The 17,998-nt window shown below is 32.3% G+C and overlaps 1 protein-coding gene and 1 long non-coding RNA gene across 2 annotated transcripts in view; one reads left to right on the forward strand and one right to left on the reverse strand.

Annotated features, from left to right (window-relative positions):
• LOC119608525 overlaps positions 1-17,998 on the forward strand; it is a 92,107-nt gene that overhangs the window by 48,582 nt on the left and 25,527 nt on the right. The gene's annotated exons all lie outside the window — the stretch shown is intronic.
• The window catches only part of LOC119608524 (dendritic arbor reduction protein 1), a 122,554-nt gene that overhangs the window by 28,466 nt on the left and 76,090 nt on the right, over positions 1-17,998 (reverse strand). The window contains exons 3-5 of the mRNA XM_037962976.1: positions 14,941-16,124; positions 13,968-14,700; positions 1,138-1,197 (exon numbers count right to left, since the gene is read on the reverse strand). Coding sequence (XP_037818904.1) covers positions 1,138-1,197; positions 13,968-14,700; positions 14,941-16,124 — 1,977 coding nt within the window. The remainder of the gene's footprint in view (positions 1-1,137; positions 1,198-13,967; positions 14,701-14,940; positions 16,125-17,998) is intronic.

The following is a 17,998-nucleotide window of genomic DNA, read 5'->3' on the forward strand; positions in this document are numbered from 1 at the left end:
CCAAACCACTAAATAATCCAACATTCAAGAATAAAAACGACGGAACGACTGAACATCTGAACATCTTGGTACATAAATACTCTCCATACATACAACAACCATGCATTTTAAAGAGCCTGCTGAATGAATGGTCAGCAAAATGAATGAAAGAATAATACAATTTTGTTTCTTCATTTTATTTTTACAAATGAATTTTTTTCTCAGCTTTCAACAATATATTGCAATTTATTCTTTTGTTATGAATTCTTTACAAAGAAAAAAAATAATAACTGAAATTTTAAAGAAAATTTATTTTTTGAAGAAAAAATAGCACATTAATTTTAATCACCTGACAACGTGGGCTGTTGTGGAAAAGAAATTATATTGTCTCAGCAGTTCTAGTTTAATAATTGAAATGACCAACACTGCCTTAACATATGCTACACCTTAAGGAAAGCTTTCTCTTTCAAAAGAACTATTTGAACAGGTTTTTGGTTTATTCTTGAACAAATACTTGAAAAATTAGAATTTTTTCCTATTTTTCTATAGTCTAGTCTATAGTTTAGTCCATAGTTTAGTCTCTAGTCTAGTCTAGTCTATAGTCTAGTCTATAGTCTAGTCTATAGTCTAGTCTATAGTCTAGTCTATAGTCTAGTCTATAGTCTAGTCTATAGTCTAGTCTATAGTCTAGTCTATAGTCTAGTCTATAGTCTAGTCTATAGTCTAGTCTATAGTCTAGTCTATAGTCTAGTCTATAGTCTAGTCTATAGTCTAGTCTATAGTCTAGTCTATAGTCTAGTCTATAGTCTAGTCTATAGTCTAGTCTATAGTCTAGTCTATAGTCTAGTCTATAGTCTAGTCTATAGTCTAGTCTATAGTCTAGTCTATAGTCTAGTCTATAGTCTAGTCTATAGTCTAGTCTATATTCTTAGCTATGATATTTTCTTATAATTTTAGCAACTTAAGGATTGCTCGCTAATGAACGACATTTTTTCGAAAAGCTCTTAACACTACTTCAAAAGATTTAAGACACAAACCTGTTAATTAACTTTCAAACTGTATAAGCTTGAAATGTAATAACTTTAGTACCTTTTCCCTTTAATTAGTTATTTAATAACAATTAAAACTAATAAAATATTAGACAAACTCATTGCTTACCTGTGTGAATCCTTTGGTGTGCTTTTAAATGTGAACTTTTGGTATAAACTTTTGTACAACCTGTCAATGAAATAGAAAAAGAGGAAAAACAAAAATTATAAAATAAATATTTAGAAAGGTTAACAAGAGAGAGAAAAAACATAACAAAACTAATAACGAATTATAAATTAATAATACATATTTTTCTTTAAATCATTTCAATTGTAAATATTTTACCACAATAACACGATTAACACGATTTTTTGTGGTGGCCATAACAATAACAATAAAAATCTTCCCTTTTGCCACTTGTTCAAACCAAAAACTATATTTTCCCCCTCATTTGAAAGTCAAACTTCAACTGTAAATTGTAAATTGTAATTTCGGAATGTTTTTTTATTTAACCCAAACTATGCATACAACACCAATAGTAAATATAAATGCATATAAAAGGTGCCAGATAAATAACTTTATAGAAAACAAAAAAGAAGAAGTAGGAGATTTTTTTTCTCTTCATATTGCAACACATTGTGAAATAAATCTATCTCTAAACTTATTTGTGGCGAAATGCAATTTAATACAGAAAACACAGCAAACAAATACCAAACGAATAAAATCCAAATAGAATTGGATTTGGAAGAAAGAAACAAACCAACCAACCACCTATTCGTAGTACTTAACTATAATAATACTACTAATAATAATAATGGTGGTATGTGTAGAGAAGTTTTGCTGTTTCTGCTACATGTTGCATGTTATTTTAATGTTGGCAACCTGTTGCTTGTCGTGTTTTATGTTAAGTCTTGCAACAAAAAAAAAAAAATCACAAATAGTAGAAAAAGTAAAAAAATTGATATTCAAACATTGTGATCTGGAAAGGGATTTAAAGGAGGGATTTCGTTAAATTTGAATGTTTTGATGGTTTTAAGGATGTCAAAAATAGTTGAGAAAGTCTTCTTTTATAGGTTCCTTGGCTATTCTTGCATAATTTCATATTTCTAAGTTCAATATTATTGAAAAGTACCTTTTTAAGTACCTCTTGAAGAACGGAAAAGTACCAAAAAGTTCCCTTATATAGACTCTCATTTACTCCAAATATTATGTTTTTATACTCAGTATTTTCTCTGTAACATGTTGGTCTTATAAACAAGCAAACTAAGTTCAAGAACAAAATTCACCGTTAGCTTGCACAAAAAATCGAAATTTTTGTATTGTCTGAGAATTTTACTCATATCTCCTTTATTTATGGACCGATACTTGCCGAAAGCATGTCTGATAGAATTATTGAAGATTTGGATCTCGCAGATATTTGGGGTCTTCTAAAAACTGATTTTAACATACCAACAGACACCCCCGGGGCAATGTTCCTTGATGAAAGACCCTCATCTTGGTGTATTGCAATCCCGGGGTAAAGAGCTGCTTCCATTATCTCTAGTCTAACGGGACTATAAACTGGTGATGTCAATTCACTCCTCGGACTTTGCAACCACATTATCTAGTAACACGAGTGGCCAGTTGCCCGCAAGACTTTATCCTGACTGGTCAGTTGGATAAAGTTCCTTCGGGATCCACATAGTGGTTGCGCTTTAAACCCAAATTCGCGAGAAGAGTAGGTTGCGGTTAAAATACTGTTGTACGGTGAAATCTATATTTCGGTATAAGTTCTGTGCTGTTTCCTGATAACTTACAGAGGAGTGACTGTGGGACTAAGCGTTTTAAATGAGTTGGTGTTAAATGTTTCTGATACAGGATGAATGTAGGGGTATACGTATCTCATCCGTCCGTGTGAGTCTGTCGAGTGTTGTTCTCTTATGAGTGTGTCGGATGAATGAGAAGTGTGCAGGGTTGAATGATGATGGATGAAAGTGATACCATTGAATTTTCCTTCCTTGTCCAGGTATGTTTAGAGCAAACTCTATTCATGCCATATTTACCACAGTGTGTCCTCTGTGAGTAAGAACAAAGTAGCGGCTTAATTGATAGGTTCTTACTTCGGTCTACCGGTTACGTCTCTAGGTGCTGTTGCCAACTCAACAGAGGCCATACCATCTGCGTGGTTGTAAACGGAAGTGATATTTTTCATCTCGGAAGTTAAGCAACGGAGCAGAAATGGTCAGAGATTAGATAGCTCAAGTACTTGAGCAAATTGCACGTATACTGGACCGAAACTTCCATATACGTAAATTGACACCTGCGTGTAAGAAACACAATGGGGTGGTGGTGGTGAGTCGTCACAAAAGCTCACCCAGTGGTTGAAAAAGACCACCGTGAAATAGGCCAACACGGCGGGTGTTCACGTAAAGCTCTCGACTTCAATACCCACAGAAAGACAAACAGACAGACGGACAGATGGGCATGGCTATATCGACTCCGCTATATATAAAGACCTGGATTATAGGGACCTTCACACGAAGGTCGCAATTATAAAGATTTTTTAGTACTAAAACTTAATTTTGGTACTAAAACACCATTTAAGTACTTAAGCGTTATTTCAATACAAATATTTCATTTTTGAACAGTTTTATTTTCAAAGATTTAATACCTCTGCAAAACTGTCTCTAGTCCTCAACTGAACATTTTTCTATTAGATTGCTTTATGGATTTATTTGTTGTTACTGTATGTCTTATTATAATATGTTTTTATGTGGTTTAAGTTTTAGTTTTTTCTTTTCGTTATAAATTTTTTTCCACTAAAATTATTCGTAAACATTTTTTGAAGCATTTTTTTTTGTTTCCATTGCCTGCATCTTGATATGGTTAATATTGGAAATATTAGTAGTAAATGTAATGCTCAAAATAGCAAAAAAAAAGTAACAACAACAAAAATTTGAATGTATGAATTTTTACTTAAATAACACAAATTAAGGTTGTTTATTGGGTCAATTGTATGAGAGAAGATAGATATGAATTTAAAATGAAATGCAAGGCAAAACAACCAATCTAAGCCAATAAAAACAGCCACGGCCTTATTAAAAAAATAACAAGTGGCAAAATAACAAGTGAATGTTTTATACAACAATTTTTTTTTCTTGTGTTTTCTAAAATATTTATGGGTAAAATGCTATTTAAACTAATTATATTTTTTGTTAAATCTAGAGAAAAAAAAATTCTTATATTTTTTTTCTAATTTACATGAACTTTTGTTAAGTATGACTTTATTTGTCTTACAGTAATGTTAAGAGGAATAAAAAAATATCTTATTGGCACCTTTAGTTTATTATGGTTTTAATCTTGACAATAATAATTAAATTTATAAAAATATAATGGAAAAAAATTTTAGACGTGTTTAAAATAAATTGAACGTGCTACGCATAATAGATAAAACTTGAGTTTTTTTTTTCTTATTTTTTTCTTGTAGTGTTTACTAGCTTTGCTAATGTTGTTAGTGGCAAACATTGTTATTGTTGTTGTTCTTGTTGCTGTTAATGTTAATACACTTGTTTGGCTTATACTTTATAAGCACGTTACATTATTGGGTAGTTGAGTTGACATTAAAACTAAGAGAGTTTATATTGAATGTTTATTTTTTTCTGTTTTGTTCTTAACAACAAACAAAAAGTGGGTATATTAATTTTGGTGTTTGATATGTAACACATTAAAATATTTCGCAGAAACCAAAAAAAAAAAAAAAAACTTAATTTAAAGAGTTTTTCTTATTATTTAGAATTTAGGGGAAAACCGAAAGATTTAAGACACAAACTTGTAAAAAAACTTCAAAAAACTAATATAGTCTAGGCTACAAACTGTAGACTAGACTATAGATCAAACTAAAGTCTAGACTATAAATTAGTCTCGACTAGTCTAGTCTACAGTCTAGTCTACAGTCTAGTCTACAGTCTAGTCTATAGTCTAGTCTATAGTCTAGTCTAGCTATAGTCTAGTCTATAGTCTAGTCTATAGTCTAGTCTATAGTCTAGTCTATAGTCTAGTCTAGTCTAGTCTATAGTCTAGTCTATAGTCTAGTCTATAGTCTAGTCTATAGTCTAGTCTATAGTCTAGTCTATAGTCTAGTCTATAGTCTAGTCTATAGTCTAGTCTATAGTCTAGTCTATAGTCTAGTCTATAGTCTAGTCTATAGTCTAGTCTATAGTCTAGTCTATAGTCTAGTCTATAGTCTAGTCTATAGTCTAGTCTATAGTCTAGTCTATAGTCTAGTCTATAGTCTAGTCTATAGTCTAGTCTAGTCTAGTCTATAGTCTAGTCTATAGTCTAGTCTATAGTCTAGTCTATAGTCTAGTCTATAGTCTAGTCTATAGTCTAGTCTATAGTCTAGTCTATAGTCTAGTCTATAGTCTAGTCTATAGTCTAGTCTATAGTCTAGTCTATAGTCTAGTCTATAGTCTAGTCTATAGTCTAGTCTATAGTCTAGTCTATAGTCTAGTCTATAGTCTAGTCTATAGTCTAGTCTATAGTCTAGTCTATAGTCTAGTCTATAGTCTAGTCTATAGTCTAGTCTATAGTCTAGTCTATAGTCTAGTCTATAGTCTAGTCTATAGTCTAGTCTATAGTCTAGTCTAGTTAGTCTAGTCTAGTCTATAGTCTAGTCTATAGTCTAGTCTATAGTCTAGTCTATAGTCTAGTCTATAGTCTAGTCTATAGTCTAGTCTATAGTCTAGTCTATAGTCTAGTCTATAGTCTAGTCTATAGTCTAGTCTATAGTCTAGTCTATAGTCTAGTCTATAGTCTAGTCTATAGTCTAGTCTATAGTCTAGTCTATAGTCTAGTCTATAGTCTAGTCTATAGTCTAGTCTATAGTCTAGTCTATAGTCTAGTCTATAGTCTAGTCTATAGTCTAGTCTATAGTCTAGTCTATAGTCTAGTCTATAGTCTAGTCTATAGTCTAGTCTATAGTCTAGTCTATAGTCTAGTCTATAGTCTAGTCTAGTCTATAGTCTAGTCTATAGTCTAGTCTATAGTCTAGTCTATAGTCTAGTCTATAGTCTAGTCTATAGTCTAGTCTATAGTCTAGTCTATAGTCTAGTCTATAGTCTAGTCTATAGTCTAGTCTATAGTCTAGTCTATAGTCTAGTCTATAGTCTAGTCTATAGTCTAGTCTAGTCTAGTCTATAGTCTAATCTATAGTCTAGTCTATAGTCTAGTCTATAGTCTAGTCTATAGTCTAGTCTATAGTCTAGTCTATAGTCTAGTCTATAGTCTAGTCTATAGTCTAGTCTATAGTCTAGTCTATAGTCTAGTCTATAGTCTAGTCTATAGTCTAGTCTATAGTCTAGTCTATAGTCTAGTCTATAGTCTAGTCTATAGTCTAGTCTATAGTCTAGTCTATAGTCTAGTCTATAGTCTAGTCTATAGTCTAGTCTATAGTCTAGTCTATAGTCTAGTCTATAGTCAAGTTTATAGTCTAGTCTATAGTCTAGTCTATAGTCTAGTCTATAGTTTAGTCTATAGTCTAGTCTATAGTCTAGTCTATAGTCTAGATTATAGTCTAGTCTACAGTCTAGGCTATAATCTAGTCTATAGTCAAGCATCTAGTATAGTCTATAGTCCAGTCTATAGTCTAGTCTATATTCTGGTCTATAGTCCAGTCTTTAGTCTAGTCTATATTCTAGTCTAGTATATAGTCTAGTCTGACTTTTAAAGTTCTGCTTTATTAGTCAGATCACTGTAGTATTCCCAAATTCGTTGACTACCCATCAGAATTTTTTGCTTCTTATTATTCGTATTTTGTTGAAGAAAATCCCTTATTGTTTCTTTCATTTTCATCAATTTTTAGTTAGTTAACTTTACCAGTAGTCTTTTGACTGTCATTGCTGGTTGTTGAACACTGTCTGTCTACTGTGTGATGTTTTCGAATAAAAAAAAAAAGAAAACAATCACAAACAAAACGCATTTTTTAAAGGCTGCTATTGTACACTGTTCATTTTTTTCCTATAGACTTCATTCATTGTCCAACACAAAAACAGCAGCGCACGTACAAAATATTTGAAATGTCTACTTCAGTAAACTTTAACTATTCTTTACTATATTTATCAAGACAATAGTCTTTGGTAATAATACCGTAAGAATTCATCTAACCATCCAAATACACAAACTTAAAGTTTCCAAGACTGATGGACGGACGTTTAAATGGACAGACAGCTACACACTTTGGTACGCATGAAAGTTTATATGTTTCTACACTTTGGCTGGATTTTTCTCTTACACTGCTGGTCTCTGTAAAACATTCAAACCACACATACTATTTGTATTGAATGTTTGTACATTGTTTTTTAAAAACTTACATACATGTTGGTGTTTTTTTTATATATACATATATTTTGTATTCAACATTACAGATGTCAATCTACAATCTTAACAATCTGATGCGTGCATTTATGTCATAATAACTTCATTTGGTAGCAGTAAAACGTAAAGTAAAGTGAATGAATACCAACCAAATGAAACAACTTCAGAAAAAAGACTAAAAAGAAAAAGAGATGAACGGACAGACAGTTTGACATACGTTTGGTCATACAAGGCGGACAGACAGTCACCCATGTTTACCGGCTTTTTGTGCCAAAATTGGTATATAAACGTGTCACATATGCTTTTTAGACATTTATTTAACAATTTTCTGTATTAAGTTTAGCTTGCATTTTTTCTTAAACTTTTTTCTATTTGTTTTATGTGGTTTGCTTGTTTAAGATTTAGTTTTTTTTTTCTCTAAAATAAATTTTAAGTTAATCTCTTGTAGAAAGACGCATGAGTTAAATGTATTTCTTTTTTATGGATTTTTCTTATATTTTTTGTATTTTAAATAAATTTTAAGACATGGGTGTTGTTTGTAAGGAAATTAACCTAAATTATATGTATGCGTACAAAAAAAAAAGAGAAATTGTTAATGTGTTTTTCGGTTTTTTTATTTCCTTAACATAACTACGTGTTAATAATGTTTTGTTTACCAATATTGTCAGCTAATTAGTTAAAGTTTAGGGAAAATTTGAAAAAAAATACAAAAGATTTAAGAAACGAACTCGAAAACACTACTTAAATTGCAATCGTGGAATTGAAATTATGAAGTAAAAATTTTGATACTGAAGTAAACTGGAATATAGACTGGACCCAAGACTAGCTTATAAACTAATTAATAGATTAGAATAAAGACTATTGGTTAGACTATGGACTAGACTATAGACTAGACTATAGACTAGAGTATAGACTAGACTATAGACTAGACTATAGACTAGACTATAGACTAGACTATAGACTAGACTATAGACTAGACTATAGACTAGACTATAGACTAGACTATAGACTAGACTATAGACTAGACTATAGACTAGACTATAGACTAGACTATAGACTAGACTATAGACTAGACTATAGACTAGACTATAGACTAGACTATAGACTAGACTATAGACTAGACTATAGACTAGACTATAGACTAGACTATAGACTACACTACAGACTAGACTATAAACTGGACTAGACTATAGACTAGACTGTAGACTAGACTATAGACAACACTATAGACTAGACTGTAGACTAGACTATAGACTACACTATAGATTATACTATAGGCTAGACTGTAGACTAGACTATATACTAGACTATATACTAGACTATATACTAGACTATAGACTAGACTATAGACTAGACTGTAGACTAGACAATAGACTACACTATAGACTTTACTATAGGCTAGACTGTAGACTAGACTATAGATTAGACTATAGACTAGACTATAGACTAGACTATAGACTAGACTATAGATTAGACTATAGACTAGACTATAGACTAGACTAGACTATAGACTAGACTATAGACTAGACTATAGACTATAGACTAGACTATAGACTAGACTATAGACTAGACTATAGACTAGACTATAGACTAGACTATAGACTAGACTATAGACTAGACTAGACTAGACTATAGACTAGACTATAGACTAGACTATAGACTAGACTATAGACTAGACTATAGACTAGACTATAGACTAGACTATAGACTAGACTATAGTCTAGACTATAGACTAGACTATAGACTAGACTATAGACTTGACTATAGACTAGACTATAGACTAGACTATAGACTAGACTATAGTCTAGACTATAGACTAGACTATAGACTAGACTATAGACTTGACTATAGACTAGACTATAGACCAGACTATAGCGCAGACTATATAGACCAGAACATATAGACCAGACTATATAGACCAGACTTTAGAGCAGACTATATACCGGACTATAGTCCATACTATAGGCTAGACATAAGGTTATACGATAGACTCTCGTGTTAACATTTATCTTTAAGCTAAAAGTGTTAACTAGTTTGTAATTGCACAGTGTTTTTCGCGTGTCCTTGAAAGAGGCTAGTATTCGTTTGGAAGCCAATCGTTAAGTAGTTGCTATAATGGTTTCAAAATTGTCTTCTATTGAACAGCTATTGATAAAAGTTTGGTTTGGTTTGGATTTTAAACATTTTTATAAACATTTTTGAAAACAAACTAACAAAATTATCCTTTTTATGAGACACTTAAAACCTCAATTAACCATGAGAACCAATTCTCGTAACAAAAAAATCAAATCAAACAAATATTTCTATAATTTGAAATAACAAAAATTGTTGTTCGCTAACAAACAAACAATAAACAGCAACATTATAAACTAGTGCAAACTACACTTTTTGAACAAACAACAACAGCAACAAGTTAAAATGATTTTACAACAAAAAATTCTATTTTGACATTGTATGGTTTGTTACATGTCATGTGTTACATATGTGTGCACAATATTGTACAAGTCCGTCTGTTTATCTCACTAAACGTCCGTCCGTCTATATGTATGTCTCTCTGTCTGTCTTTTTGCTGGCATCATCAAGCAAATAAACGATGTCTTCGGTAAATGAATAGAGTAAAAAAAAACTAATATCAAAATTGTATAAAAAAACGTAAGCCTGGTTGTATAACATGACATTAATGCAGAAAATCCACTTTTTTCAAGTTGCAATTGCTGTTGTATTTGTCTTCTTGTAACACACTTGAAAAATATAAAAACAGATAGACAGACGGACAGACAGGCAGACAGACAGAGTCATATGAAGTATGTGTGTCTCAGTGAACAAGACACAAAAGAGGTGTAAGTGTATGAGCATAATTGTAACGTTTGTCAGTTTATTGTTGGTGTTGTTGTTGTTGTTGCTGTCGTTTCATGTAAGAAACTAGGTGATCTAAAGCACTGATTAAATTTGCAACATGCAACATAAGCAAAAATGACAAACACCACTGACAACAGCAACCAACCAACAACAACAACGGCAACAGAAACAGCATCAACATCAGCAGTAAACACTAAACTAAACATTATAAACACTACAATATGACAAATGAAACTGAAACAATGTTTTTCTTTCGAAAAAAACGAAAGACTTAAGACAAAAGTGTTACATGAAAAACACCAAAAAAAAGTGAAAAAATAACACTTTAACACTAATCCCCAAAAATAGTTAGTGGGTGGTTGGTTAGTTGTGCCACAAGAGAAAAAAAATACTTCAACATAAAAGTTAACAGGAATAACTTGCAAAAAAGCAAATACTTATGTTTTCATGAATATTACTTTTTTGTTATTTCAGTTATTGTGTTAATTTTTTCCATTGTTTTTTTTTTCTTAAAGCTCCATCTCTTAATTATATTTTTAAGCGTGTGACATTTTTTTTGTTCATTTACAACAAAACAAACAAACACACATTTAGCCAATTATCATTTAAGTGGTAATTACTTAACACAGACAGCGGCTTTTAGTGTTTTGTAAAACCTTTTATAGTCAACACCACCAAGTGCGTGCTTTGCACAACATAATAATTAATTATTTAATGTTGAACAAATATGGCAAAAATGTATTAATTAGTATCAAATTATGGTCAAAGTTATGTGTTCGTTCGTTTTTGTATGCATGTCGTTTAAAACAAAAATTGTTAAAAGCAGCAGAAGCAAAAAAATAAAAAAAATAAAATACTATGCAAGTGAACATTGTTGGCAAAAATACCTTGAAATTCCGTTTAGAAAAATAAGGAAAATTTCCCACGACTTTCAGCTTACAAGAAGTTTAACAATTTAGAACATTAAAGTGTATGTGTTTTTTCATTTTTCCTAGCTTAAAGTTTAGTTTACTTTTGCTATGTTTTTTTTTTTGGATTTTTTAGTTTTTTCTTTTTTTTATGTGTTATTAATGAAAATTTATGTTAGTTAAAGAATTTTTATGACAGTTTTATTAACATTAGGTGTATATGTTGTTGTTGGCTGGGTTAATTTATAGAAATTATGTTTTTTAAAGAAAAGTTTGTGTCTTAAGTTTTTTGTTTTGGAGTGTAAGATGAAAAGTTTATGAAGATGATCTAATTTTGATATCGTAAATAAGTGTCTATGGTTTCTTTAATAGAAAAGTGGTTTTTCATGGTTTAATTTTTTTTAAGTTTGTGTCTTAAGTCTTTTGTTTTTATGAGTATTAATTGCATTTATTTTAAATAAAGTTAAGCTGGTTAAACATTACAGAATTCTATTATAAGTTTATGCTTTCAATCCATTTAATCATTTTAAAATGAATTCATCAGTTTTTTTAATCTTTATATCTGAATTGCTGTATTTGGAAACACTTGCCTTTGTCGACTTCAACATCTAGTAATTTAGCGTTATTGTTGTTGTTTTCAATCGTTAACAAGCAAACAAAATGTACACACATACATACGCAAACACAATATGTAAGTTGTTGCTGTTTTCTTGCTTATAAATGCTAAAATATCTCTTTTTGACGAAATTTTCAGAAGTTGTCGCGGATTTGTGCTTATATCTCCTTTATTTATTGACCGAACATATGCTAAACGTTGTTATTGTTGTTGTTTTCCATCGTTAACAAGCGAACACAATGCACACACATACATACGCAATCACAATCTGTTAGTTGTTGTTGTTGTTTTTTTTGCGTCTAAATGCAAAAAATCTCCTTTTTGACGAAATTTTCAGAGGTTGTCTCAGATTTTTGCTTATATCTCCGTTGTTTATTGACCGAACATATGCTAAACGTTGATGTTGTTGTTGTTTTCCATTTTCAATCTGTTAGTTGTTGTTGGTGTTTTGTTGCGTTTGCATGCAAAAAGTCTCTTTTTAGACGAAATTTTGAGAGATTTTGCTCATATCTCCGTTACTTACGGACCTATTTTGCTGTTTTAAATACTTCTCGAAAGTATGTCTGATAGAAATATCTATGATTCAGATCCCAAAGATGACTGGTTTCTTTAGAAAATTTATTACAAGAGACAGAGAAACGGGCAGACAGATATACAAACAGACAGACAGACAAACTGGCAGACAAACAGGCAGACAGACAGACAGACAGACAGACAGACAGACAGACAGACAGACAGACAGACAGACAGACAGACAGACAGACTGACAGACAGACAGACAGACAGACTGACTGACTGACTGACTGACTGACTGACTGACTGACTGACTGACTGACTGACTGACTGACTGACTGACAGACAGACAGACAAACAGGCAGAAATATGTATCTTACTCTACTCCGTTTATATTTGGCACTTTCTTCAACTTTTAGGAGAAAAACTTTGTACTTCTACTTAAGTTTTTGAAATAAATTGAAGAACGAATAACGATTTGTTACGATTAGTTGGCTAATAAGTACTTTTCCAAAGCAAAAGTACTTTTAAGCAAATGAAAGTTAATTAGTATTCTTTTTTACGAATTGATATCGTATTTTATTTCTTCATAAAAACAATTACCCAAACAAAAGGGGACAAAAAAGGTACCACCATGAAGAAAAGTTTTAAATTGTATTTTTTTTTATCGAAATTGAATAGATAATTAATACTTGTTACGATTATTTGGCTAATAAGTAATTCAATAAAAATAAAAAAATAGTAAACAATTTGGTACTTTTTCCAAAGAAAAAGTGCTTTACAGCAAATTAAAGCTATTTAGTTATAATTTCTACAAATACATATCGTATTATTATTCGTCAGAAAAAAGCTTTTCCCAAAACAAGCTAGAAGGATTCTCTACTAATATAAAGTTAATAAAAAGGGACAAAAAATGTACCAAAATAGGGAAAAAGTGAAAGATAGACGGACTAAAAAGGTACAAATATTTGGATACCATTTGAAGGAAAGGTACTGCTTAGCATATAAAAGCAGTCTGACACTCTTTTTTACGTTAATGTTCTGCATAAAAAGTACTATTCAAAATCAACCAGAAAGGTGGGAGAAAAAAAGGACCAAAGAAGCTGAAGAGGACCAAAATGGCGATAAAAAAGGACCAATATAGGATTTTAGTTTAAAATAATTACTCAAATATCTTCTATACAAATGAAAACAGATTTGTACTCTTTTTCATGAAAAGTAAAAAGGAATGATAAGCACTCAATACCAAAAGGGAGGAAAAAGAACCAAAAGAGATGAAAAGGACAGAAAGGTGGACAACAAAAGAACAGTAGGATTTTGCTTTAAATTAAGTGAAAATAGAGGGACGGAAGAGGTTAAAGATTGGGTACCTTTTTAAGGAAAAGTACTTCTTAACATATAAGATCGCTCTTTCCTGCGTTAATATTCGCCATAAAAACTTTTATTCAAAATCAAGCCTGAAGTCGAGATGGACTAAAAGGACCAACAAATCCTAAAATGACCGAAAGGAGGACAAAATAGGATTTCGCTTTTAATTAAAAAACCAATAAAATTATTTTATGTTTAAGACGGGAAAAAAGGAGGTCTGGAATTAAAAGTTAATAAACCTAGTTCCCCTGGAAAAATATGAATCAAGATAAAATTTTCACTTCAAATAGTAGTGTTTTATAATCGTGTTAGATTCCCCTTATCCATTTTCCCCTTTAACTTACCCACATAATCACAGTGATGTATACGTCTCTTCTCCAACTCGGGATTATTGCGACGATTATAGCGAACCGAACGCACAGATGGCACAATTAAGTTGGCCAAATGAGCCGGTGTAGCAGAGGCAGATGATGACGTAGTTGATGCTGAATGACCACCGCCCCTTGTCGTTGAGCTAATAGTGCTAGAGTTGTTGTTGGTAGATGAATTTGAATGATTTGCTGCTGCTGCTGCTGAATTGCTATTGGCTGATGAATTAACCAACAACTGAGCACCTGTTTGGCCCAATGTAGTTAGAGAACGACCCGGACTCATAAGATGGCCCACAGCAGTGGGAGAACTAGAATGCAGTGTTATAATGTTGGGGCAGATGGCGGAAAGTGGATGACCCTGTTGTTGTTGTTGTTGAAGCTGTTGCTGCTGATAAGGTGGTGGTGGGGTAGAACGTCTATTATTTTGCTGTTGTTGTTGCTGCTGATGCTGGTGTTGATGTTGAGCTTGAGCATGTGCGGCTGCTGCTGCCATTGAACTACCCGGACTTCCGGGATCAGAACTGGGAGGTGTTAGTGGCGGCACAAACATATGCCTTGAACTACTATTATTGCTGGCCGCACTGCCACTACTACTGGTTTGTGATTGTGCGGTTGGTATTAGAGCAGGTGGACATAATTGTGCATTTTGTAGATGATGAGGTGGTGGCGGCGGTGGAGCGGGTATTTGGTATTTACTATGAAAAGGCTATTAAAACATATTGGAGAAAAAAAAAACAAAATAAAAACAACATAATAATATTACGTCAATAAAATATAAAATACATTTAATATATTGGATTTAAAATGAAAAAAAGTTAAAGCTTTAATCAAGACAACTTATTTATTTTTTTTTTTTTCATTTTTTTGCTCACAACTATGAATAATGATAATAAAAAAATGCAATTAAATAAATATTTCATTTTGGGCTACAAAACATAAAACTAACCTGACTGCTATGCCATGGATATGTTGTAGTGGTTGCAGCAGTTGTATAATTATTATTATTATTACTACTATTGTTGTTATTATTGTTGAGATTTTTAAGATTTTGTAAGGCGACTGTGGCGGAATTCTGAGACCCAATTGTTGGTGTTGTAGTATTAGCTAAAGGTGTTAGATGGTGTTGATGTTGCTGCTGTTGTGGTGGCTGCTGCTGCTGATGGTGATGATGATGATGTAGTGATGAAGTAGTATTTTGAGCCAGTTGTGTTGTTGTATTGGTATTTATACTTAAACTATCATTTAAATAATTATTATGACCATATTGCTGATAGGCGTTCACATGATCTGCCGTTGAACCATTTAAACTTAATAAATTTGTTGTTTCGGCATTAAGAGCAACATCTGCATTGTGACTACTAGCGGTACTGCTACAACGATTTGAGGGACTATTACTATTGCTGTGCAACAATAAATTCTGTTGCTGCTGTTGTTGTTGTTGTTGATGCTGCAGCGCATGTGTATGGCTATGAGGATGGGTGTGAGAGTTTAAATTGGTGAACATGGTTGTCAAATGATGTTCTTCCGTTAAGCTAGGATGATGCTGATATAAATGTTGTGATTGCTGTAAATGATGATGATGATGTTGATGGTGATGCGCTTGTTGCTGCTGTAAATGTTGAGGTTGTTGTAAAAGTTGTTGTTGTTGTTGCAGATGATGATGATGCTGAGGATGATGTTGATGATGTGTTTGATGTTGTGAGTGTAGTGAATGATGTTGCTGCTGATATGATTGTTGTTGTGGTGTTTGATGCTGCTGCTGTTGCCCGTAATAGTGATGCGTGGGTGTTTGTTGTGGTGTCAACGGTTGCATGGTCAGACTGTTGGTAACATTTTCTTTTTTTATCTCCAAAGGACTGAGCAATGGTGTCGATAATGTCTCTAGCAGAGTATCATCAATTGCTTCCATTTTCACTTGCGTTAACAATGCACTGCCCGTGGGCGTTGTTGAATTTTGGTTTTGCTGTTGTTGATGCGCATGCATTGTATTTGGATTTGAGCCTAGTATAGGAGCATTTTCAGGATCGATATTTTGTATTGAGCTAGCTATTTCTTCCCATAAGGCTGGGCGTCCATAGGGATCATCAATATTGTGATAGGGATTACAGAGAGCCTCTTTATTTTTGGTGTCTGGAAAGAAATGCGAAAAATAATAATTATAGTAAGTTTGTGTCTTAAGTCTTTCGTTTTTATATTGATCCTCATTATTTCTTATTTAATTTAAACTTAGTTTTCACAATTAACCACTAATAGTCTAAAGTCTATAGTTTATTCTATAATGTAGTCTATAGTCTAGTCTATAGCCTAGTCAATAGTCTAAAGTCTATAGTTTATTCTGTAATGTAGTCTATAGTCTAGTCTATAGTCTGGTCTATAGTCTAGTCTATAGTCTGGTCTATAGTCTAGTCTATAGTCTGGTCTATAGTCTAGTCTATAGTCTGGTCTATAGTCTAGTCTATAGTCTGGTCTATAGTCTAGTCTATAGTCTGGTCTATAGTCTAGTCTATAGTCTAGTCTATAGTCTAGTCTAGCCTAGTCTATAGTCTAGTCTATGGTCTAGTCTATAGTCGAGTCTATGGTCTAGTCTATAGTCCCGTCTATAGTCTTTAGTCTAGTCTATAGTCTAGTCTATAGTCTAGTCTATTGCCTAGTCTAAAGTCTAGTTTATAGTCTAGTTTCTAGTCTAGTTTATAGTCTAGTTTATAGTCTAGTCTATAGTCTAGTCTATAGTCTAGTCTATAGTCTAGTCTATAGTCTAGTCTATAGTCTAGTCCGTAGTCTAGTCTATAGTCTAGTCTATAGTCTAGTCCATAGTCTAGTCTATAGTCCAGTCTATAGTCTAGTCTAGTCTATAGTCTAGTCTATAGTCTAGTCTATAGTCTAGTCTATAGTCTAGTCTATAGACTAGTCTATAGTCTAGTCTATAGTCTAGTCTATAGTCTAGTCTATAGTCTAGTCTATAATCTAGTCTATATTCTACTCTATAGTCTTGTCTATAGTCTAGTCTATAGTCCAGTCTATAGTCTAGTCTATAGTCTAGTCTGTAGTCTAGTCTATAGTCTAGTCTGTAGTCTAGTCTATAGTCGAGTTTATAGTCCAGTCTATAGTCTAGTCTATAGTCTAGTCTATAGTCTAGTCTATAGTCTAGTCTATAGTCTAGTCTATGGTCTAGTCTATAGTCTAGTCTATAGTCTAGTCTATAGTCTAGTCTATAGTCTAGTCTATAGTCTAGTCTATAGTCTAGTCTATAATCTAGTCTATAGTCTAGTCTATAGTCTAGTCTATAGTCTAGTCTATAGTCTAGTCTATAGTCTAGTCTAGTCTATAGTCTAGTCTATAGTCTAGTTTATAGTCTAGTTTATAGTCCAGTCTATAGTCTAGTCTATAGTCTAGTCTATAGTCTAGTCTATAGTCTAGTCTATAGTCTAGTCTATAGTCTAGTCTATGGTCTAGTCTATAGTCTATTCTATAGTCTAGTCTATAGTCTAGTCTATAGTCTAGTCTATAGTCTAGTCTATAGTCTAGTCTATAGTCTAGTCTATAGTCTATTCTATAGTCTAGTCTATAGTCTAGTCTATAGTCTAGTCCATAGTCTAGTCTATAGTATAGTCTATAGTCTAGTCCATAGTCTAGTCTATAGTCCAGTCTATAGTCTAGTCTATAGTATAGTCTAGTCTATAGTCTATTCTATAGTCTAGTCTATAGTCTAGTCTATAGTCTAGTCTATAGTCTAGTCTATAGTCTAGTCTATAGACTAGTCTATAGTCTAGTCTATAGTCTAGTCTATAGTCTAGTCTATAGTCTAGTCTATAGTCTAGTCTATAGTCTAGTCTATAGTCTAGTCTATAGTCTAGTCTATAGTCTAGTCTATAGTCTAGTCTATAGTCTAGTCTATAGTCTAGTCTATAGTCTAGTCTATAATCTAGTCTATAGTCTAGTCTATAGTCTAGTCTATAGTCCAGTCTATAGTCCAGTCTATAGTCTAGTCTATAGTCTAGTCTGTA

Source organism: Lucilia sericata, unplaced genomic scaffold (genome assembly GCF_015586225.1).
Source record: "Lucilia sericata isolate MDLA Ls3-8-SP2 unplaced genomic scaffold, ASM1558622v1 Contig000845F_arrow, whole genome shotgun sequence".
Lineage (NCBI taxonomy): Eukaryota > Metazoa > Arthropoda > Insecta > Diptera > Calliphoridae > Lucilia > Lucilia sericata.